The sequence below is a fragment of the Medicago sativa genome, chromosome 4, assembly GCF_051527215.1.
Source record: "Medicago sativa cultivar Bolivia chromosome 4, Bolivia_mono, whole genome shotgun sequence".
In the NCBI taxonomy this organism is placed as follows: domain Eukaryota; kingdom Viridiplantae; phylum Streptophyta; class Magnoliopsida; order Fabales; family Fabaceae; genus Medicago; species Medicago sativa.
The window spans coordinates 55,736,870-55,761,115 of record NC_140752.1 but is presented as its reverse complement, the minus strand read 5'-3'; the positions used below and the strand labels follow the sequence as shown (position 1 = coordinate 55,761,115).

Sequence of the window (24,246 nt, the reverse complement as noted above, 5' to 3'; positions counted from 1 at the left end):
TTCTCTGATGTTCTCAGGTTTGTTGAAATCTGCAGGTTTCAAGGTCAGCTTCCATTCTGGTACTTTTGCTCGAAAGAGCTTCTATGCTTGCTGCATTGTCAGGGAGCTGTTGGCACTTGGATTTTGATACCGTGTTGACGGTCAATTCATTCGCCATATTTTAAACTCGGACTATTCTTGCAATGTTCACTATTCATATTTTTTGTAACTTGGTTTCGGACTCGTACGCGGGTTTGTTGGGTTGCGTCCGTGATTAGTGATTTTTTTTTGTGAGGGTAGTTTAGAGCTGGTTTACTTGGTGTGTTATATAACGATGTATTCCTGTTTGGGTTGTACCTGAGTCAGGTCTAATGTCCCCCTCAGTCTCTGTATCAATTTATTTTTATTTAATATAATTTTGTTTTGCCTAAAAAAAAAAAGAAAGAAGTTATATGTGTATTTAATATATTGTTTTGCTTGAAGCCACCCATGAAGGTGTCTTTTAGCAATACACACCTCAAGGTAGAGCTGTCAAAACGGGCTACCCGACCCATGACAGACTCGGGCTTTTACGGGCCGGGCCTAAAAGGCCCGGAAGATAAATGAGCTCAAAAATATTTGTCCAAGCCCGGCCCTTTGCGGGCTACGGGCTTTCGAGTCAGCCCGGTTACTTAAAGGTTTTAATTTAAAAATAAAATATTACACTAAAAAATACCTACCGACAATTCAATTAGCAATTTACCACTGTCTTTACGGGGTTGTATGGTTAGAGATTTGCATTCTCAATATAACCAAGGATGACCTTTGTTGAAGAGATGCACCTGTCAGTAGCACTTTAAGCTTATATCTGACTTAGTTTAAATATTTTCTTTGTGAGAGTGGGTGTACTGGGGCATTGGGTGAGAGTTAGAGAAGTCTATGTGTTGTAACAATTTTCATAGTAATAATTCTCTGGTTGTCGGTTTAGACAACGGTCGTGGTTTTTTTTTTCCGGTTTTAGAGTTTCCACATTATATTCTTGTGTTGTGATTGTTGTTTATTTTTCCTTTCGTTAGCCCTGTTATTTCCTAACATTTGCTTGTCTCTCTTTTTTCTGACTTACTTGCTTCTGTATATGCAGGAAGAATTCATTTAGCAAAGAATTGAATTGAATGCAATATAGCATGTTTTTTCTGTTGCCAAGAGCTTGTTGTTCTTGTTTCTTTGTAGCTCATCATAGCATGTTTTGCGGAGGTTTTATGTTGACACATGTAAATTTAGGTTTTGTACTTTCTAAGGTAGTAAGCTTTGTCAATAATAACGTCACAAACCCAAAATCTGTGAATAAGAATTTCATTATTGACATAAATGCTAATCTAGTTTTAGAAATTAAAAATCGGCCAAATCAATCTTGGTTCATCCGTAGTTTAACGATTAAACCAGACTGCAAGATAATCGGAGTCAAACCAGCCGATGAACTGGTCAGTTCCTAGTTCTATATGGTTTCTTTCTAATGTTCTATTGTATATAGTACAATTATAACAAGTGGATAAGAACTCTACTAGTAATACATAGAAAAATTGTAATACATATAACATTGTAGAAGACTTTAGAAAAAATGTGTCAACCGTCTAAAGCCACCACATATATATAGTTGTTAAATTAATCCAACTATGCATCAGCTGTCTAAAGGCACTAGTAATACATACTTCAGAAGGCATTGAACTGATAGATGGTATAAAAATACTTTCATTCATTAAGTTCAAAGAATGTTGAGATAGTACATACCAACTTATTTACAAAACAAATGCAAGGGATCTACAAATATAGATTGGTTCTTCTAGTGACAACCAAATGCTGCTACAAATGAAAAGAGACAAGCTTTTTCCAAACTAAAACAGAATATAAACAAAAGTGACCAATTAAGCATACTGATTCTTCTAGACCAACTTGTAGTAACAATTGTTTGCACAGATTAGAACCTCATATCCATTGCCACATGGACACTTGAAAGTAAGGCTTAAACACTTATCAACCCACTCCACACTAACAACTTCTTCATAATCATTTCCCAATTCATCCTACAAAAACAAAAATCAATTGTTCAGCATAAAAACTATTAATCTGAAACTCATGTATATAGTTTTAACTTGTTGTCGCCATAACTTTTTAGAGGATTTTGAGGTCTCTACAAGGGCGTCACAAACACAATTTTAGACACATCGGCCGCATTTCCCCACAATGTAAAGGTTCACATCTTGACCACAAGTGCGACTGCAATCGCAATTTAAAACAATGATTAAAAGTGCAGCTATGATCACATCAACAATTTATTATGCTTCTTAGCCAAACCCCCATATCCTACATAATTAAGTGGAACAAAAGGTGGCTGCACTACACATGAAGTTGTAATGAGGCCAAAAATTTAGGTAGTGTTATAGCTATAAACATTATAACACAGGAATAAAGGTGGCTACACTACACATGAAACTAAAATTGAATATGTCATCTTCATTCTTCAGTATGTTCCTGTCTTAAAATTTAGCATTTTTACCCTTCAATATGCAGCCTCTAACTCTAACATATTGCCCACAAAATTCTTGAAAGGAAGAGTATTTATTCTTACCTAGATTCGAGTACAATGTAATTTTTTGAATATATTATTTTTGTATATATCATTATAATTATTAATTAAAGTAGAAAGGTTTGAACCCCCTGACCCAGGGTCCTGGCAACGACACTGACTAGGATATACATAAAAACCAGAAAAAACTTATAAATTTATGAGCATAACTTGTAAGTACCAATTAAAGAACCAAATACATTGAAGATTACAATAGAAAAGACAATCACAGTTGAAGATTCAAGACATATACCTGATATATGACTTTTTCATCTTCAGTTACAAAAGAGTCAAGAGAGTGCTCTTCTTGTTCTCGTTCTTTTTCATCTTTTTCATCTTCAGCATCAGGAGAGGGCTCTTCTTCTTCTTCTTCTTGTTCTTTTTCATTTTCTTCCTCGTCTTCCATAACTTCATCCCACACTTTCTTCATTTCTTTTAACTGATCCTTCATCCTTTTAAGCCTCTACAAAAAACAAACAAAACCCATTATTCCAAATCAAAAAAAGATTACTTTTTTAGCAAGAAACACAAGTTTCAACACATACCATTGAATCAGATTCAGGGGTGGTTTTTTCAGCAAAGTTCAAATAACGAGCAACTGCTTCTTTAACCTCAGAAGGATCAATAACTTCAGATATACATCTGCTGATCGGAGGAAGAGGCTGCAAAGCAGTTGACAGCCCTTTTACCGGCATGGATTGATCCAGCAAGGTGCATGGATCAGAAACACAGCGGCTAAGAGCATTCCCGCAGAGACTGAAAGGAAGTGTAATGGCGGAGAAGCCATTACGGGTGAGATTGCTTGCGTCAAAAGAATGCTTCTTGGATGATGGTTGGTGAGCAGATGATGATGATGATGGTGAACGGCGTTTGACAGTGTTGTTGTGAGTGTGATGATGAAGCATTGATGATGTTGGAATAATCATGGATTGTTTCTGTTTGTGAGGGATCAACATGGAGTCTTGTTGAATCTGTAAATCACCCATTCTTCTGAATTGTTTTCTTTTTTGTTATTGGATTTGAATTTGAACTTTGGTTGTAAAGTAAGTGTGAGTGGCAAAGAGTTATGAAAAAAGAGGTATGGTTTGAGTATATATATAGGAGATGGTATATGATGATTTGTTGAGGTCTTCAAGGTTAACTAATTTTTGTTTAGAGTTAAAGACTTCGGGGCGCCGAGGATCGAACCCAGGATAACTAATTCTCACTGTACCAATCTCTATATAGTATTATGGAATTAATATTTTTTTATTATTATATATGCATTTTAATCCAATGTTTTTTTTTTTCTGTCCTCAAAATCCAATCAAAATATTTAAAAGAAAAGAAGTTTTACATAATTTGTATTTGAGAGATACAAACCAAAATGGATTTCTGGATGGTCACGACATTTTTTGCCCCTTCTGTCCGCATCAATGGTTCTAAATTGAGGTTGAAGAACATTATATTGATTTTTACCACCTTACAACTCGGAACATTCATACAAAACAGTCATTTGTTAAAAATAAGTGTTTCACATTTTATTAGATATGACTTGGAAATAAGTTTATTGACGATGTAGCCAAATTGATAAGGCTCGATCTATGTTTTCAGAAATCGCATTTGCAGTGATTATATTATTAAGTAAGAGCTGTTTTGGTTAAATTTTTCACATATCCTCAAAAATGAAAAGTTGAACATTCAGAACCACTGACTAGCACTGATGCAGACAGAAGAGGCAAAAAATGTCCGAGTTGTGAGGTGGTAAAAATCAATATAATGTTCCGAGTTGTGAATAGATGGTACAAATTACAAGCGTGCATCTCATTCATACCTTTTTCAAACCTCAAACAAACAGGTACCTTTCTTTGAGGGAATGGTTCGTAGACGAACGGATTTCAGATGTAATGGATAGCTAGGGATTTTGGCTGAAAACTTCACCGCCTAGGAAACATTTGTTTTGGCTCGAAACCAATTTTTGGCCAACACATACCACATATTTGTCGTAGGCGCTATTCTACATTGACTGATGGGAAATAGCGCATAATTAAGGTTGATTCAATAATGAAATGGAAATCACAAACAGCTTCATTTTGGAACATCATACACAACATTGGAAGAGGATGACCTTCTAATACCAGGTAAACAGAATCCTGTATTGTTATTAATACTTGCAACACAGTAATAAGAAGGCCAACCATTGGATGATCAATATCCAACAAGTCTTGAAATGAAATCAAGGTTGGTTCAACTATGAAATGGAAAACATTTTGTTGTCACTTTCAATTAGCTAAGAAAACCACCTTTCTCGCATAGAGAATTTGAGAGAACAATATTTTTCTTTCTATTTTGAAAATCATAGTTTATCATCCACTTGTCTTGATTATCAGTGCTACCTTAGACCATTTCAAGATTATCATAGTATATGAAGCATGGTTCAATTGTCTCTATTTTGACGTGCTTCATTTTGCATACATTTCAAAAACCGGACCAAGGAAGCATACCCAAAGTAGTACAGCCAAGAAACAAAAGAATGCATCAACAAGTGCCTCTAGGGTAACTCAAAGATTTGATAGTGAAATATTCAAAAGTTTGGAGCATGAAAGAATGTACTATCAACTCGAGAAGAGAAAGATATCAAAAAAGGTGTTTTCAATCCAAACAACAGGAGGCATTCTGACCTTGTAAAGACGGAAGTTAAAAACTAAAGAAAAAATAATTATAAAATAATTTTTCACAATGGAAGTAACTTAAAATGTAAAAGGAAACTTAATAAAGTTCGGGATTATTTGTTTTTTTTGGTAGATAGATGAAATGGCAAAGCCACCATAAATTCACACTCACAAAATGGATGTGCTGGGGTTTGAACTCCGGTCATGACGTCTGGCCTAACAATTTCGACATTTTTTGCCAGTTAAGTTAGGACTTATGAAACACTTTAGCATTATTTACATACAATGAAATAGAACACAATAAAGTTTTACAAAACAATTGGAATTTAAAATACACTGAAATTCTAAGACTAGACACTGCGATCCCGCTCTAACTAACTTGGAACAACTTATATCTGAACAAGAGATAAAAACAAAGAATGAGATACTATAATTTCAGTGAATTCTTAAAACCAAGTTACACGTGATGTATTATTTCTAAAAATCCGTTAATTAAAACATAATAACTCTGACTGCGTGAAAGAAATAGTGTAGAGTTTGAGTTTCTATTTATATAAAAGTGTAATAAAGTCATTTTCTACATTTAGGACGGTTTGAGTATGAGTTTGGGATGGGTACCTATATCCTGTTACACGCTTGTACCCGTATTTTGAAATCAGGGGAAAACTCAAACCAGTCAAAGCGCATCAAATCGGATTTGGTTGAGGCGGATATTCACATGTACGGGTTTTACCGCCATGGCTAAATATAACAGTGTACTTGCAGTGAGTACATATTAAGGCGAAGTGATGAATCTGTAAGTTCGATTATGCATATAAGATATTTGTGCTTTTAGATGCTTGCTAGGGGACGATGTCCCTTGAAGGGACACGTCCAGGCTTCAGGGAGCCTTATGGAGGGCATTTGTGCCTTTAGGAATGTAGTGATGGTTCAAACAGGTACAAAGAAGATATCAAACTATTCACATATTATTTTAAACAACAATGTAACAATATTTATCATGCATAGTTTAGAGCTCACTCCATAAACACTAAGCCTAAAATGTGATGCCTACATGAGTATTGAGTGTGCCCCTTCATGGCAGCCACATGCAAATGATTTGGAAATTTACCGGCTTCGCATAGGGTAGTACCCACCACTACCTATGATTCATAAATCTCTATGAGTATGCTTCTCGATCGATTAATATTGTATTGTGATAGTCTCGTTCGATATTGTACTATCACCTTGTGACACTTTAGGCTTGCTTCTCGTACGATAGTGCACTATATGGTCACTTCTTGTTCATTTATGCCACATCCAGGCACCGATGCACTTGCATCTAATTGGGGGCAGCTGACCCCACTTCATTAGTATTTTTTTAACCAACAATCTAATAATTTTACATGTTGACCCCTCTTTAAATTATAAGTTGCCCCCACACAAATTCAATCCATTAAAGACAAACTGTGACATAAATATTATAAAATACTAGGTCTACAAATGGAAAGACTACTAAAAAGTGGATGAAGTATTTGCGAAAGAACAAACAAATAGTGGATGGAGTGATTATGATGAAAAGACTATATTTTTTACACAAATTTCAAATGCTATTAACAATTTAGCATTAAAATAATGCAGTTTTATAAAAAAAAAAGAAAGAAAAATCGAAGTGTGTTTGGTTTGGGAATCTTAATATGTTTTAAGCATCACATTTTTTTGACTTCTCACTTCTTTGCTTCACACAACAACGTATAAAATGTACACCCTTATGTGAAATGAACTTTTGAATGATTATCCCGATAACATATATATAAAGAGTGGTTTTTTATATTAAATAATCCAGTGATAAGAAATTCACATATTAAGGTTAATAAGTGGAGAATTTGAGATTCGAACTTAGTTTATGCATATATAATGCAATGTGTCTATAAAATGATCTAAGCTCAAACTGACGAAAGATGATATATTTGATAGTGTTGAAAATGAAAAAAAATTACAACACTTTTAAACTACGAAGAGACGCAAAGGGTAGTTATAATTCTTTGATATGAAGGTGAGTTCAATCTTTAAATGTTACGATTTTTTGTACTCTCTCCTTTTTTTCTACAACGATATCAATTCATATATATATATATATATATATATATATATATATATATATATATATATATATATATATATATATATATATATATAGGTGAGTTCAACCTATTGAAACCATATGATTAATTTCCCTTTCTAGTTTCTTCTCTTCTCAAGCACCGCTTTCATTTCTCCTTCAGTTCCAACACAAAAACAACATATTTTCTTCCTCCAGAGTCAAACGTAAAGAAAAAAATTGGAATCTGAAGGTAGGTTGAAACAACATATTTTCTTTCATTAATTAATTTCATAAGTTAATTAAATTCCTTAAAAGTTAGGTTGAAAAATTGGAATCTAAAGGTAGAAAAGAAAAATCAATATGAAATTACAAAGAAAAAAAGTTCCGCTCTATGGTTTTTTCATGTAATTGTTTTGATAATCTCAATCTTGTAATCTCAGTCTATGCTGCAACTAAAAAAATCAAATGAAATTCTGTTTTTTAAAATTAATTTTCCGTTCTCCCTTAAACCCCGGTAAGGCGGCATACCGGCGACACTACGACGGGTTGAGTGGCGGGGGTTGTGTCTTAGGAAAGTGGAGAGTGGTTGGGGCGCTCGTGATTTCTCCATTCTATAAAACAAAACTTCACGGCGGCGAAACAACACAGTGAGCAGCGGTGGTGCGTTTGGAGGTGGAGGAGCTCATTGTTGTTGTTGTTGACTGCAAATGAGAAACACTCCTCTCACCAGTCATGTAAGTGCGTGGGAGATACAATTAAGAGATCACGTGAAGTTATCAAGGATCTCTTAATCGTGCTTGCTTTTTTGATCCAAGGGTCATTATTCATTCCTCTCACCTCTCACATTAAGCACTCCTCTCATTTGATACATCCCCTATATATATATATGATAGATGACCTCAGGGGCGTATCTAGGTAGTGTCGAGGGTGTGCACCTGCACACCCTGAACTTCTGAAATTTACCCATATAATTCTATGGTTTTTGCACTTCGCACACCCTGAAAATTTTCTTTTGCATCTCTGATACAGTCTTCCTCTCACAAAGAAGTAAAAAAAAAAACAAAAGAGAAATAGAATGAAGTAAAAGTGATACACGCTTGAACCAGAGAAGAATAGCTACTTTTCTTTTGAACCCAGCAGTGAACCCAATAGTTTTGAACCAGAGAAGAAGATGGTATGTGCGGCTATATTCACTGCATCAACAACTAATTAGGGTTGTTTATAAATGTCAATATGGGCTTGGGCTTTATAAACATTACATGAGGCAATATAGCAAAATATGTATTTTTATGGTTCTCTAAAAAATTGTCTTTTTATAGTAACATAATCATAATATATACTATTATATATTGAACTTGTAAAAAATAAATAATATTGTCTATTCATGTTATTTTTTTATTTTAAATTTACTTTTTTTTTATAAAAAAAATGATTAGAATTTCAATAGTAAGTGGGGCTTAAAAAAGTTTGAAAGTATGATCATTTTTTATTTGCGTAAGTGGCCTTTTCATTTATAAAATCTAATGAATTTTTTTTTTTATTGACGGGTCTAAAGTGAGGGATTCAATAGTTTTACCTTTAGACAAACCTTGAGCGAGCATTGTGTAAACGGATATATTTTAAAGGACTAAAAATGTGTCATTTTCTTAGGAGTAAAAAAAATTCTAAATTTGTATATTGCAAAAAAAATTTGCACCCCCTAATCCAGGGTCCTAGATACGCCACTGGATGACCTCAACCCCACTTATTAGAATTCAGTCCCTGGCCACATCCAATATGATAATGCTTGTTTGATACTCTATCATATTATGATTCAATTCAAGTACTTCTATAGTGCACTATATATGCATAAACATATACTTTCACACTGTATGCAATTCAGTTCATGCATTAACTTTAAGCACGAATCATTTTCAAAATAAAATATTTCCATCATATGAAACACAAAAGTCATGATATACATCAAATTTAAATTAATAATATATTCATTATTATATGAACTTAAATATTTAGTGCAAATACCACATATGAGTGTACATAACACAATTAATATGAGAATATCTCTACATGTAAAAGTACTATCTAAAAAGTTAGAGATGCCTTTACCTCTTGAGGCTTCAGCCTTAATAGTTCCGCTAACATTCCTACGTTCACTCACACCTTTAAATAATAGTTAACTAATTAGAAACAGAGCTATGCTATTTGTCCCGACAAATAACATGCCGAATTTATCATGAATTAATTCCAGCCTTTGGATTGTCTGCTGCACACAAATCATGGGTGCTATAATATTAAAAAGTGGAGCAGGTGTATTAAGGAAATACCATCGTGATGCATGTCGTGATAAATTTTGTCGCTATAAGTAGTGTTTCCCTCATAAACAAATTCTCAGGGTACACACCATTTCCAAACCATATACTAGGGTTCCTAATCCTTTTTGAACTTTCTTTACACACTCATACATTCAAGAGAAGATAAGACACAAACACACCTCAAATAATTTTCCAATTTTTTTTTTTTAAAAATGTTAGCCAAAGTCTCGTTTGCTTTCATTAGTTTGCCAGAGTCTCCAATGTCTTTTTTAGTTAGGCTTAATTGCAGCTTTAGCCCCCTAACCTTTTCAAAGTTGCGATTTTGGTCCCCTAAGAAAAAAACTACAAAACCGCCCCCTAAGTTTTGCAACTGTGGCAGTTTTGGCCCCCAAGGCCAATTTTGACTCGGTCTACGCTGACATGTGTCATACTCCAATTTTGGACCAGTCATTTCTTTTTAGTCGTATTTTTTAAAACGTCAAACTCTTTTCGCTTTATTTATTTAAAGTCATTTAGTCGTCTTTTAAAATTTTTAAGGCTTTATTTTTACAGTTCAAAGCGAATTTCTTTTTGTCCAACTTTCGTGTAATTATTTCTTTTGCGCGTCAGCTTTTTTTTAAAAAATATTTTACGCGCTCTTTTTAAGTGTTTAGCGTCCTATTTTTATTTTAATTTCCTGTAAGAAGCTTTTAATTCAAATTTTCCTCTTTGTCCGTCTTTAAATTGCTTCAAAAGAATTTTGTTCGCGTTTTAAAACGCCGCGTTATTTTAGACGTTTCAGTCAAAACTTCGGCAGAAAGGTATTTTAAAATACCTCATTTAAGATAAAGTCTTTAGTTTTTATTATTATTATTATTATTATTATTATTATTATTATTATTATTATTATTATTATTATTATTATTATTATCATCATTATTTTTATTATAATTAATATTTAGTTTTTAGTCACGTGAGTTAAAAACTCACCATCCTTTTATTTTTCTTTTTTCTTTTATTCTTATTTCATTTTAGTCCTTGAGTCCTTAGTCTTGTCCAAGTGTCAGTCTGTCATTGATCAATGAGAAACTTGGTCACCAATCCTTTAGTGTTGCGCTGTCCATTTTCTTGCATCAGAAACATAGGGGCATTTTAGTCTTTTTTCTCAGAGTCAGTGTTAACCCTAATTTTCTACTATATATAGTCTACAGTGTCAGAATTTATTCCCCAATCATTGAGTTTTCACTGCAGCCGCAGCTTTTCAGCAACAAACCCTAATTCCTCATTTCTTCTCATAAATTCGAATCAAACACAAAAAAATCACAAAATATTTCAAGAACACTTTGAATATTCAAGTTCATATGTTCATCCAAAAATGAAAATCCAGTGACAAATAACACCATCTAAATTCGGTTTGCACAAATTAACCATTCAAATCACACAAAATCACTTGAACATCAACAAGCAATTCGTATTCACGTTTTCATCAGCAAGCAAAAATCGAATCGAAAGGAGTAGAAGTGGATCTGTAGGAGTGGATCTTAGCAGCAGCTCGTTTTCTTATTATTTTCCTCCAGATCGACACTAAAAGACAGAGACGAAGTAAAATAACTCGGAAGCAGCTCGGATCTTTTTCTCTGAAGATTATTACCTCCAGATCTTTATAGATCCGACGAAGGTAACTCTCCTCCTTTCTCTGTCTCTTCTTGTTCAAACGTTTTAAAAAAAAAAAACAAAACCTACGAACCTGAATCCAGTTCTCAAATCGATTTGAAAAGAAAGAAATAATTGAAAAATGTTTAAAAATGATTTCGACCTTAAAATGTTTCAGATCTATGTTTTAAAACGATTTGGAGCAAGAACTGGATTCGGATTCATGCTCTGCTTGCGTTATTTGTTCCCAACTTGAATTCGTTTTGCTGCATGTGATGTTGTCATTTCGATTTGAACTCGAATCTGTATGTTTGCTTCCTGAATATTGGTTGATGAACGGTCGGTTTTCATATGTTTGTTTTTTCTTCGAATCAATTTCTTCATAGAACTTTCAAATACATAGATCTTTTGTTTTGGAAGATAATAGGTTTGGAGTGAGCTTGTCCGTATGTTTTGTAACTGTAGTGTGTCTAAAATGTTTTAGAACAAGAAGGAAAGCTTGAATATCTTGTTTGTGTTTGAAAAATATTTTGAAAAAGAACATGAAATGAGGGATGGGTAGTAATTCGGCACTGGTGTTGTTGTTTGTTTTAGAAAATAAAAATGAAGGAGAAGCTTAGAATAGCGCCGTTTGGCCTAAGAGAGCAAGAACCTTTTGATGAAATGAATTGTAAACCCTAAAATTGTGTTTTATATGGTGTTGATATTGGACCGGTTCGGTTGACCCATTCCAGGTCCTGAACCGGTCCATGTCCTTGTCCCTTAGGCCTGGTCCATTCCTGCTCTCCTTCAGTCCTTTCTGCTTTGTCTAGTGTTTCTGCTATGCACACACCACCTGCTTGCTGCACCCCCTGTTTCTGCACAATTTCTCCATTAGTTGCGATGTTTAAACTCATGCATTTTTCTCTATTATAAATTAATTGTGCTCAAATCCCATCATGCATTTCATCTATTTCACTTGGTGTTTTAAAAGCTTATTGTATCCACGTCAAGAATTTTTTTTAATTAGCATGCATCATCTTTTATTCATTTAGGTAATATTGTTTATTTTTGAAACTTCACGTTACATGTGTTTGCTTTGGCTTAAATTTTAAAATCTTTTCATGCTCATCCCATCTTTTTTTAAAGCTTTATTTTCTATGCCTTATTTTATTCTTAGTCTTTGCTTTAAAAATTCTATTTCATGCATTTTTAATGTCTTGTTTCATTTTCTCACATATGCATCTTGCTTTATTTTGTGCATTATCATTGCATTGCGTTTTAGTACCTGATGCTATTAACGTTCTCTATATATCATTTAATCATGCTTTGCTTTAAATTTTGGTATTTATTCATTGTTTCCTATTGCAAAGCCCCATAATTATTTAGTGTGTATAATTAGGGGAATGATGTAATTTGTTGTGGGCTTTGCATTTAGGAATGGTATGTAATAGCTTAGTAATTGCACACACCGACACAAGCACCGACACTACACCATTTTATCCATGCTTGCTTTACTTTTCGCATCGTTATGCCTATTTACCGTTAGTTTAGTAAAACCTTTTTCATTCCAAAAATTAAATAAGCAAAAGTCAAATTATTTTCATAATAAACCTTGGATCCAAATCCAAGTGATCTTCCCTTTATTTTCTTAATCAAATTCCTAATTGAATTTTAATTAAACTTAGACTCAATTTCTTAACTAAAATGAAACAACCTCACTTCTATTTTTATTTCTAGTGCCTTGAGGCCCCTCAATCTCCTTCTTGAAAACCATTTTTCAAAAATAATTAAAATCAACCTAACCCACAAAAAAATATTTTTATAAGAGTGAACTACGGTGGTTTTGATCCCTTTTAAGGGTACGTAGGCAGAGGCTTTATTCCTTTCAAATCGATCAAATAAAAATAACCAAAACTCCTACTTCTTCTCCCTCCATTCTTTCACTCATACTTTAATCAATAATTTTTTCAAATAAAATAAAGTTAGAAAGAGGTTCTCACGGAGTACCGTGAACGACGCGGGTGCCTAACACCTTCCCGAATCGTAACCAACCCCCGGATCCAAAAAGGGTTTTTCAATCTCTTTTTCCCTTCCCAAGAATAAAATCGAGCAAGTCCGGTAGATTGAAGGTTCAAGTCCAATTAATGGCTTGACACCCGAAAATCTTGGTCTACAAAAATGGCGACTTCACTGGGGATCCTTCGCGGGTTAAACCCACCTTTCTTTCTTTATTTCTTATGCTTTATCATTTGTATATACTTTGTAGAATATTTTTTAACGTGAGTGGTGAGACAAAGTCCTATACCCGGACTTGAGTGAAACATAGGATATAGGACGGGGTAGAATCATAGTGACATACCAAGAGCATTCTTGGACCATGTTTACAAGTGATAACCCTACTCGGCGGAGGCCTCACGGAAGGTAGTAGTCTTGTTAACATGAGCATTCGTGTTGGCGTTATTACTTTCAATGTGAGTGTCCGGTGAAGCCGTGGACCTTAGTAACCCTTAACCCCACTTGGCCTTTTTAGGACGTAGTGCGGAGACTGAACCAAGAGCATTCTTGACTTTAGTTGTCACGCGATACTACACTCAAACTAGACTTCCTTGTGGATGATATTGGACTAGGAGCATTCCTACGCACCGATAAATTCATAAGGGTAGTTGTAATTTGGGAACTTGGTAGAACCCTTGTTACATGTGCAATTAAAACCATAGTCCTTACCAAATGGCGTTGTTATCCCTTGACTCCAACATTGTTTACCTTAAACCTCATTATGTTTTCATTGCATAATCATGCATACATGCATACATCCATAAACCTTTTGCTCATCAAAAAATCGAAGGACTTAGACAAGTTTTTGTAAACATTGTAGATATGGCTACTAGGAGTATTAAGAGGTATGACTTCAAGAAACAAAATTTGGAAGACTTGAGGAAGTTAGCAGTCATCGTCTCTGACCCGGTGGGCTTTCGAGGCCGTCATGGAAAATTGCTCAACATTCTCAACCAGAATTTTGACGAAGGAGTTCTCAAGACCTTGGTTCAATTCTATGATAACCGTTACCACAGTTTTACTTTCCCTGATTATCAGCTCATTCCTACCCTCGAAGAATATGCTTACCTGGTTGGTTTACCCGTGCTTAATGAAGTACCTTTCAGTGGTCTTGAGGAACCCCCCAAAGCAAAAGCTATTGCAAACTCTCTTCACCTCAAATTGACCGACGTAACGTCTAACCTCACTGCTAAAGGAAAAGAGAAGATCTTAGGTCTCACTTCTGGGTTCTTGATCGGTAAAGCTTACACTTGTGCTAATGCTGGTAACATCCACGCTTTTGAGTCTATACTCGCCCTACTCATCTATGGTCTTGTGCTCTTTCCCAATGTTGAAGGCTTTGTTGATGCCAATGCTATCCACATTTTCCTCGCAAAAAATCCGGTCCCTACCCTTCTTGGTGACATCTACCATTCCCTTCACTATAGGACCGAGAAGCAAGATGGAACTATCCTTGGTTGTGCACCGTTGTTATATCAGTGGTATACCTTACATCTACCCCGATCCTACCTCACCAAAGAAAAAGCCCAATACTCTGAAAAAATCATGGCCCTTACCCCTGACAATGTAGTTTGGTATAACCCGGCTTATGATACTGGAGTGATCATTGATCGTTGTGGAGAGTATGGTAACGTGCCTCTTCTTGGCATTCATGGGGGGATCACCTACAACCCTATCCTTGCAAGACGCCAGTTCGGGTATCCTATGAAGCAAAAGCCCCTCAACATTGCACTAGACAGCATATTCTATCACTATCATACCGACAGCAAGGGTTTGAGGGAGCAATTCGTGAAGGCTTGGCATACCATTCATAAGAAGGATAGCAATCAGTTGGGAGAGAAGTCAGACCTCACTTATGCAACCTATAACCAATGGATCATTGATGAAGCTGCTAAGTACAAGATGCCTTACCCTATACCGAGATACTTATCATCAACCACTCCAGAGCAACCTTTCCCTTTACTTCCTGCCACTCAAGAGAAATATCAGGAGAAAATGGCTGACCTAAGCCGAGTGTGTGATACTTGGAAAAGGAAGTATGAAAAAGCTATGGCTCAAGTAGCAGATAAGGACCTCGAGATAGAACTGCAACAAAGTACCATCCTCAAGCAAGGGGAGCAGCTGATTGAGAAAAATATCCAAATTCAAGCTCTAAGCAAGAGGCTTGCACCGTTCATTAGCACAAAGGAGCGTATGGATTTCTTTGCAGGAACACACCCAGATGGCGAGGAGTAGGAGCGTGAGAATTTCCCAGGCTTTTTTTTTTATTTATGTTATAATTGTAGCTTTTATTTATGAACTTTGGAGTCTATCCCTTGGCTCAGTCTGTTAGAAAGGGAACTACCTTGTAGTATTTTCTATTTTGGAGTCTATCCCTTGGCTCAGTCTGTTAGAAAGGGAACTACCTTGTAGTATTTTCTATTTTGGAGTCCACCCCTTGGCTCAGTCTGTTAGAAAGGGATTTATCTTGTAGTATTTTATATTTGTAGGTTTATCCTTTGGCTTGGTTGTTAGAAAGGGAATTATCTTGTAGTACTTTTATCATTAATGTAATGTTTAAGTTGTTATGTTTACAAAATTACTTCTATAAGTCCTTCGATAAAAATGAAAAATGCATACTTGCGCATCTTGCATATCATGCATCATATGCATTCATAAAAGTGTCAAAATCAAGTCTCACACTTCACTCCTTTTCTGCCGCAGTAATTGAAAGTGGCCCGACGAATTCAATACAAGCCTACTCGCATTCATCACACAAGGGCTTACATTAAGAAGAAGATGGCAAATGCGGAACAGGAAAACGTTCAGCTCAGAGCAGATGTTAGTAATCTCAAGGCAGAATTAGAGAAGATGGCACTTATGATGGAAGTCCTGATGACTGAGAGAGAACATGCAGCGGTTTCCGAGCCAGCTCCTACTGTGGTCGCTTCTGCTGCACTTAATGGTACTTCATAGCCGATACCTGCTGTTGTTACATCTGCTGGGCCTACACAGCCTCTCATGGTGGGTTTCTCATCTGATGATATGAACAACCAGAGTTTCCGTCCTCCTGGTCCTCATGGTGTTGCTTCCCAATACTACATGCCGCCCGGTTATCCATGGGGCATGCCACAAATGATCAATGACGGTGTTCGTCCTGGTGCTACAGAAATGCCGTTTCCTTATGGTCAACAATCACCACCATTTGATCAGCCTGGCCAGCCAATTCCTCAGGCTACTATGACTCAGGCAGGGCCTATTGTCCATGCGACCCAGCAAGAGGAAGAACAGGTTTATCACTCTGGTAGCGTAATGGGGGATGATCGAGTGGGTAACTTGGAAGAGAAGTTTGATGCAGTACAAAAAGAGTTGAGGAGTATCAAGGGTAAAGAGGTATTCGGTCAAAGTGTGCATGATCTCTGCTTGGTTCCAAATGTGGTAATACCGCCTAAGTTTAAGACGCCGGTGTTTGAGAAGTATACAGGAGAAACTTGCCCGCAAATGCATTTAACCACGTATGTGAGAAAAATGACAGCTCATAGAGATAATGAACCTTTGCTTATTTATTGTTTCGAGGACAGTTTGGCTGGCCCCGCGCATACATGGTATATGAATTTGAAGAGTATTACCACTTTTGGGGAACTGGCCGACGCTTTCCTTCAGCAATATAAGTACAACTCCTATCTGGCACCTAATCGGAAAGAGCTGCAATCTATGACACAAGGGGAAAAGGAGTCATTCAAGGAATATGCTCAGCGTTTCATCCAGAAGTCTGCTCAGATCCGCCCAGCTCTGAATGAAAGAGAGTTATCTGATTTATTCTATGAAACTTTGAGCCCTTTTTACTCAGAGAAGATGGTGGCATGTGCTTCGCAAAAGTTCACTGACATGGTGGATACAGGGGTGCGTATCGAAGAGTGGGCCCGGAAAGGAAACGTGTCTAAGGATAATGGCTCATCGAATGGTTCTTCGGGTGGCTCATCAAGTGGATCGTCTAATGGTAAAAAGTTTGGAAATGGGTATCCAAGGAAGAACACTCAAGAGGTCGGCATGGTGGCCCATGGCGGATCTCAGCCTGTATACCCAAACTACCCATATGTCGCCAATGTCGCACCACAAACGCCAACCCCACAAAACCCACCTCAACAACAACAACGTCCTCAAGTTCCTCCACCATACTATCCACCATTATACCAACAACCTTACCAACCATACAATCCTCAACCATTCTACCCATACCCATATTATCCTCCACCACCCTCACCACAACAACAACAACAACGTCCTCAAGCTCAACAGCAGCCTCGCCCTCCTAGAAATCAATTCCCTCCCATACCTATGCCATACAAGGATTTGTTGCCTTCTCTCCTTGCCAGAAATTTGGTGCAAACTAGGCCTCAGCCTCGCATGCAAAACCCTTTACCAGCCTGGTATCGTGCCGATCGCACCTGTGAATTCCATCAAGGGGCACCAGGGCATGATATTGAACATTGTCGCGCCCTTAAAGAAGAGGTCCAGAAGTTAATCAATGACAAAGAGCTAACCTTCGCGAACCCTGACCCTGTTGTTCCAAACAACCCTCTGCCGCCACATGGGCCTGCTGTCAATATGATTCAAGGAGACAACTATGTTCTCTATGCAAGTGATATCAAGACTCCTCTGGTCCCGATCCATGTAAAAATGTGTGAGGCCACCCTCTTCAGTCATAATCATGAGGCTTGTGTTGTATGTTCAGTGGATTCTCGCGGGTGTAAGCAAGTCCAGGACGATGTGCAGGGGTTACTGGACAGGAAAGAACTTGTTGTCACTAGAAAGGAGAAAGATAAGAATGTTTGTGTTGTTACTCCAGTTTTCAAGACTCGGGAGCCACTTGTGATAATGGTCAATCGTGCCAAACCAGCCAGTACTCCCCTGGTGATCTGCCCGCCAGAACAGTTGCCTTATTCATCTCAAAAAGCTGTGCCGTATAATTACGAATACTCCATTCTGGAAGAAGGAAAAAGGGTACCTCTTGATTCGTCAGTCCCTGTAGACAACATTGCGGGCAGTAGCAAGATCTTGAGAAGTGGACGGGTGTTCCCGGTTGTTAATCAGAAAGAAGTCAATGCTCCAGCCGAAGAACCGGTGAAAGAGCGAAATCTTGATAAGGGTAAAACTATCAGACAGCCCAATGAGATTGTCTATGAAGATAGTGATGAGATCTTGAAACTAATCAAGAGGAGCGAGTATAAGGTAGTGGATCAGTTGCTACAAACTCCTGCCAAAATCTCTATAATGTCTCTCCTATCCAGCTCTGATGCCCACAGAGATGCTTTGATGAAGGTGCTAGATCAGGCCTATGTGGAGTACGATGTGACTCTGGGACAATTTGAAAGCATTGTAGGGAATGTGACTGCCTGCAACAACCTGAGCTTCAGTGACGAAGACCTCCCAGTGGAAGGAAAGAATCACAATCTGGCATTGCTTATCTCCGTCCTCTGCAAATCAGATTCTCTCTCTAACGTCTTGATAGATACTGGGTCCGCTTTAAATGTGATGCCTAAGTCCACTCTAGACCAGCTTTCATATCCAAAAGCTCTCTTGCAGCCCAGCACAGTGACAGTGAGAGCATTTGACGGAACTAGAAGGTCGGTATTTGGGGAAATAAAGTTGCCTATCTCAGTGGGCCCGCATGAATTTGAAGTTAAATTCCAAGTTATGGAGATTCAGGCCTCTTTCAGTTGCCTCCTCGGCCGGCCTTGGATCCATGATGCTGGGGCAGTGACATCCACTCTCCACCAGAAGCTGAAGTTTATAAGTCATGGAAAGTTAATAACCGTAAGTGGTGAGACGGCCTTGTTGGTCAGTAATCTGTCGGCTTTCTCTTACATTGGGGGTAGTAGCTCAGAGGGGTCGTCATTCCAGGGTCTCTCCGTTGAAGGGAGTGCAAAGAAAGCTGAGACTAGTATGGCTTCTTTGAAGGACGCTCAGAGGGTTATTCAAGAAGGCAAGACTGAAGCGTGGGGTCAGTTGGTGGAGCTGCACGAGAACAAACGCAAGGAGGGAATTGGTTTCCCGAATAGCAAGCCTGGGGCATTCAACCCTGCTGGTTGTACTTTTTACAGTGCTGGTTTTATCAATGATCCACCGGAGATTAATGCGATCATTGAGGACCAATCTGAAGAGGTGGCACCTATCTTCGTAACACCTGGGGGAGTCTGCTGCAATTGGATCGCTGTGGATGTTCCTTCTGTGATACCTCGCTTTAAGTAATATGTTTGTCTTTGTTTTTGTTTTTTCTTTAAGAAAACTCCTTTCGTCCTGCCCCAGACGAAAGTGAAACTTTGTAGGGCCTTATGTTTTGTTTCAAGTACTTTTGGTTATTAATGAAATCGTCGTTTCTATCACGGCCTTTATTTTACTTTACTTTATTTTATTTTAGTGCTTTTTCTGGAAAAAATGGTAATACATAAAACCAAAATTGTTTCTCTTTTTCTTTTAAAAATCAAACTCAAAGGTCCTGCATTTACTCATTTAAAATCAATCATAAATCATATGCAGGCTGAACATAAATGAGCCCGTTGAACACAGTAACCCTATGCTTCCTCCCAACTTTGAGGTTCCCGTATATGAGGCTATGGTAGAAGGTGATGAAGAGATTCCTGATGAGATTAGATGGATGTTGGAGCGAGAAGGAAAGGCTATTCAACCTCATCAGGAAGAGATAGAAATTGTCAATCTGGGTACAGAGGAAGACAAGAAAGAAATCAAGATAGGGGCATTGTTGGATGCCACGGTTAAGGAAAGAGTTATTGAGCTTCTCAGAGAGTATGCTGACATTTTCGCATGGTCATACAAGGATATGCCAGGGATAGATGCCGAAGTTGTGGAACATCGTCTGCCTTTGAAACCCGAGTGCCCTCCTGTTAAGCAGAAGTTGAGAAGATCTCATCCCGAGATGGCCCTCAAGATCAAGGAAGAAGTGCGAAAGCAGATTGACGCCGGTTTCCTAATCACATCTGAATACCCTCAATGGTTAGCCAATATAGTACCTGTTCCAAAGAAAGATGGTAAAGTCAGAATGTGTGTGGACTACCGAGATTTGAACAAAGCTAGCCCAAAAGATGATTTCCCTTTACCTCACATCGATGTATTGGTTGATAATACTGCTAAATGCAAAGTGTTCTCCTTCATGGATGGTTTCTCCGGGTATAATCAGATCAAGATGGCTCCTGAAGATAGAGAGAAGACATCTTTCATCACGCCATGGGGCGCTTTTTGCTATAAGGTGATGCCGTTCGGATTGATAAATGCTGGTGCCACTTACCAAAGGGGCATGACTAAGATTTTCCATGATATGATGCACAAAGAGGTCGAGGTTTATGTGGATGATATGATTGTCAAGTCAAGTACTGAAGAAGAGCATGTTGAGTATTTATTGAAGATGTTTCAGCGGTTGAGAAAGTATAAGCTCCGTCTAAATCCCAATAAGTGTACTTTCGGCGTCAGATCCGGGAAACTTCTTGGTTTTATCGTTAGTCAGAAGGGTATTGAAGTAGATCCCGACAAAGTCAAAGCTATCAGAGAGATGCCTGTTCCAAAAACCGAGAAACAAGTCAGAGGTTTCCTTGGTAGGCTGAACTACATATCCCGATTCATTTCTCAGATGACCGCTACATGTGGGCCGATATTCAAGTTGCTTCGCAAGGATCAAGGGATTGTGTGGACAGATGAATGCCAAAAAGCCTTCGATAGTATCAAGGAGTATTTGTTAGAACCTCCAATCCTTGTCCCTCCAGTAGACGGAAGGCCTTTGATCATGTATTTGACTGTATTAGAAGATTCTATGGGTTGTGTACTTGGTCAGCAAGATGAAACTGGTAAGAAAGAGCATGCAATTTACTACTTAAGCAAGAAGTTCACTGATTGTGAGACTCGATACTCCGCGCTGGAGAAAACTTGTTGTGCCTTAGTCTGGGCTGCCCGGCGTCTCCGCCACTACATGATTAATCACACTACTTGGTTGATCTCCAGAATGGATCCCATCAAATACCTCTTCGAGAAGCCTGTTCTGAACGGAAGAATCTCTCGTTGGCAGATGTTATTGTCCGAGTATGATATTGTGTACCGCACTCAGAAAGCTATCAAAGGAAGTGCCATTGCTGATCATTTGGCCCATCAACCAATTGAAGATTACCAGCCTATCAAGTTTGACTTCCCAGATGAAGAGATCATGTATTTGAAGATGAAAGATTGTGATGAACCGTTGTTTGGTGAAGGCCCTGATCCTGAATCTGAATGGGGTTTGATATTTGATGGAGCTGTGAATGTCTATGGTAAAGGAATTGGGGCGATTCTCATCAAACCCAATGGCGAGCACATCCCTTTTACTGCAAGGTTACGTTTTGATTGTACAAATAACATTGCAGAGTATGAGGCTTGTATTATGGGTATTGAGGAAGCTATCGATTTGAGAATTAAGAAGATTAAGATATATGGTGATTCAGCTCTGGTGATTAACCAGATTAAGGGAAAGTGGGAAACTCATCATGACGGTTTGATACCTTACAGAGATTACGCCAGACGTCTGTTAACTTTCTTCAACAAAGTGGAATTGAACCACATTCCTAGGGAGGAGAATCAAATGGCAGATGCTTTAGCTACCTTATCCTCCATGATCAAGGTAAATTGCCCCAAAATGGTACCTTTGATTAGTGTCAAGTTCCTTGACAGGCCAGCTTATGTATTTGCTGCTGAAGCAGTCTTTGATGACAAACCATGGTTTCACGATATCAAAGTTTTCCTTCAAACTCAAGAGTATCCGCCTGGGGCATCTCGCAAAGATAAGAGGACTCTAAGAAGATTGTCTGGTAACTTTTTCTTGAATGGAGATGTGTTGTACAAAAGGAACTTCGATGAGGTTTTGCTCCGATGTATAGATCGGCGTGAGGCAGATTTGTTAATGCATGAGATACATGAAGGCACGTTTGGGACTCACGCTAATGGCTATGCAATGGCTAAGAAGGCGTTGAGGGCAGGCTATTACTGGATAACGATGCATGCTGACTGTTATCACCATGCCAAGAAGTGTCACAAGTGTCAGATTTATGCGGATAAGATCCATGTCCCGCCAACTTTGCTCAATGTTATCTCCTCCCCGTGGCCTTTCTCTATGTGGGGCATTGATATGATTGGTCGGATTGAACCAAAAGCTTCCAATGGACATCGTTTCATACTAGTGGCTATTGATTACTTCACCAAGTGGGTTGAAGCGGCATCTTATGCTAATGTGACCAAGCAAGTGGTGGTCCGATTCATCAAGAACAATATCATCTGCAGATATGGTGTCCCTAACAAGATTATCACAGATAATGGTACCAATCTGAATAACAAGATGATGAAGGAATTGTGCGAGGATTTCAAGATTGAACATCATAACTCCTCTCCTTATAGACCACAGATGAATGGTGCAGTTGAAGCTGCAAATAAGAACATCAAGAAGATTGTGCAAAAGATGGTGGTCACTTACAAGGACTGGCATGAAATGTTACCTTATGCTTTGTATGGTTATCGTACCTCAGTGCGTACTTCGACAGGGGCAACCCCTTTCTCCCTGGTATATGGTATGGAGGCTGTACTCCCGGTGGAGGTTGAAATCCCATCTTTAAGAGTTTTGAAGGAAGCTGAATTGTCTGAAGCTGAATGGTGTCAGGATAGGTATGATCAGTTGAATTTGATTGAAGAAAAGCGTATGACAGCTTTGTGTCGTGGACAGCTATATCAGTCAAGAATGAAACAGGCATTTGACAAGAGGGTGCATCCCCGCAAAGTTAAAGAAGGAGACCTTGTGGTCAAGAGTATCAAGTCCTTTCAACCAGACCCAAGGGGCAAATGGACACCTAACTATGAAGGTCCCTATGTTGTCAAGAGAGCTTTCTCCGGTGGTGCTTTAATACTTACAAATATGGATGGAGAAGAGTTACCCCGTCCTGTGAATTCTGATGCAGTCAAGAAATACTATGTCTAGGAAATATATAAAAGAACAGCTCGGTAGGTTGAAAACCCGAAAGGGCGGCCTAAACCAAAAATGAGCGTCTCGATGGATTGAAAACCCGAAAGGGCGGTCCATGCAAAAATTAGAGACACAAAAAAAAAAAAAAAGAAGAAAAAAGAAAAAAATGTTTACCCTGATAGATTGAAGACCCGAAAGGGCGATCTATGCAAAAGTTAAGGGTTTATGACAAGTAACTGCATCAGACTAAGCATCACTCACTTGGGGCACCTTAGTTGTCAGAAGTTCTCCTATATCAGAGCATCATAGCAGTGGATTTCAAAGTTGTTAAGGAATATAGCGGTTATTGTGTTCAATGTACCTTCCATATATTAATTACCATTTTCCAAATTTTGTAATCCGTGGTGCCATGCCTTTGGCCGGTTACCCTTTCTAATACATTAATTTGAGCCAGTGCTTTTATTTGGAATTCTTGTTTATTCTATGTGCAAAATTTCTTCCGTTTTAATATTAGTACTTGAAACAAAAACTTTGAAAAAAATCTTTTTAATTTTTTTTTTTTTTCATGTTTTCTTTGAAAAAATAAAAAAAATGACAAACATATTATCTTTACAATTATGTATCATAGAAGCATGTGTCAACATTCGGTTTAAAAGCAGGAGGATACAACAATTGGACATAGTCATTGCTTAAAAAAAAAAGAGAAAAAAAAGCTCGCTAAGTTGAAAACCTGAAAGGGCGACTTAGGCAAGAATGAGCGTCCTGGTGGATCGAAAACCCGAAAGGGCGGTCCAGGCAGAAATTAAGGACATAGAAAATGCAAAAAAAAAAAAAAAAAAAAGAGAGAGAATATATTCCCGGTGGATTGAAAACCCGAAAGGGCGATCCAGGCAAAAGTTAGGGATTTCAAAAGATTTGAAAGAAAAATATTCAAAAGAAAGCAATGACTATGCAGAGCATGAATTTGAGAAGGTGCCGCG

The 24,246-nt window shown here is 37.8% G+C and overlaps 3 protein-coding genes across 3 annotated transcripts; 2 read left to right on the top strand and 1 right to left on the bottom strand.

The window, feature by feature from the left end:
• Positions 1–1,691: 1,691 nt before the first annotated feature.
• On the bottom strand, positions 1,692–3,662 carry LOC146929997 (uncharacterized). Its single transcript, XM_085708266.1, has 3 exons — positions 3,127–3,662; positions 2,835–3,044; positions 1,692–2,039 (listed from the first exon to the last, which is right to left on the bottom strand). Exons 1-3 carry the CDS (start codon positions 3,565–3,567, stop codon positions 1,899–1,901), a joined length of 792 nt encoding a protein of 263 aa, XP_085564392.1. The 5' UTR covers positions 3,568–3,662; the 3' UTR covers positions 1,692–1,898.
• Positions 3,663–14,118: 10,456 nt separating this feature from the next.
• On the top strand, positions 14,119–15,531 carry LOC146929996 (uncharacterized). The gene has a single exon (XM_085707454.1). It carries the CDS (start codon positions 14,119–14,121, stop codon positions 15,529–15,531), a length of 1,413 nt encoding a protein of 470 aa, XP_085563580.1.
• A 466-nt stretch (positions 15,532–15,997) lies between these two features.
• Positions 15,998–23,427, top strand: LOC146929995 (uncharacterized). The gene is made up of 2 exons (XM_085701665.1): positions 15,998–19,523; positions 19,816–23,427. The coding sequence occupies exons 1-2, from the start codon at positions 16,297–16,299 to the stop codon at positions 23,279–23,281; spliced, it is 6,693 nt and encodes a 2,230-aa protein (XP_085557791.1). The 5' UTR covers positions 15,998–16,296; the 3' UTR covers positions 23,282–23,427.
• The last annotated feature ends 819 nt before the right edge of the window (positions 23,428–24,246 follow it).

Coding starts and splice junctions, on each gene's coding strand:
- LOC146929997 (XM_085708266.1), bottom strand. CDS start 3,567: ATGGGTGATTTACAGATTCAACAAGACTCCATGTTGATCCCTCACAAA. Junction 3,045..3,126: donor CCCCTGAATCTGATTCAATG/GTATGTGTTGAA, acceptor TGTTTTTTGTAG/AGGCTTAAAAGGATGAAGGA. Junction 2,040..2,834: donor ATGAAAAAGTCATATATCAG/GTATATGTCTTG, acceptor TTGTTTTTGTAG/GATGAATTGGGAAATGATTA.
- LOC146929996 (XM_085707454.1), top strand. CDS start 14,119: ATGGCTACTAGGAGTATTAAGAGGTATGACTTCAAGAAACAAAATTTG.
- LOC146929995 (XM_085701665.1), top strand. CDS start 16,297: ATGGTGGGTTTCTCATCTGATGATATGAACAACCAGAGTTTCCGTCCT. Junction 19,524..19,815: donor TCTGTGATACCTCGCTTTAA/GTAATATGTTTG, acceptor AATCATATGCAG/GCTGAACATAAATGAGCCCG.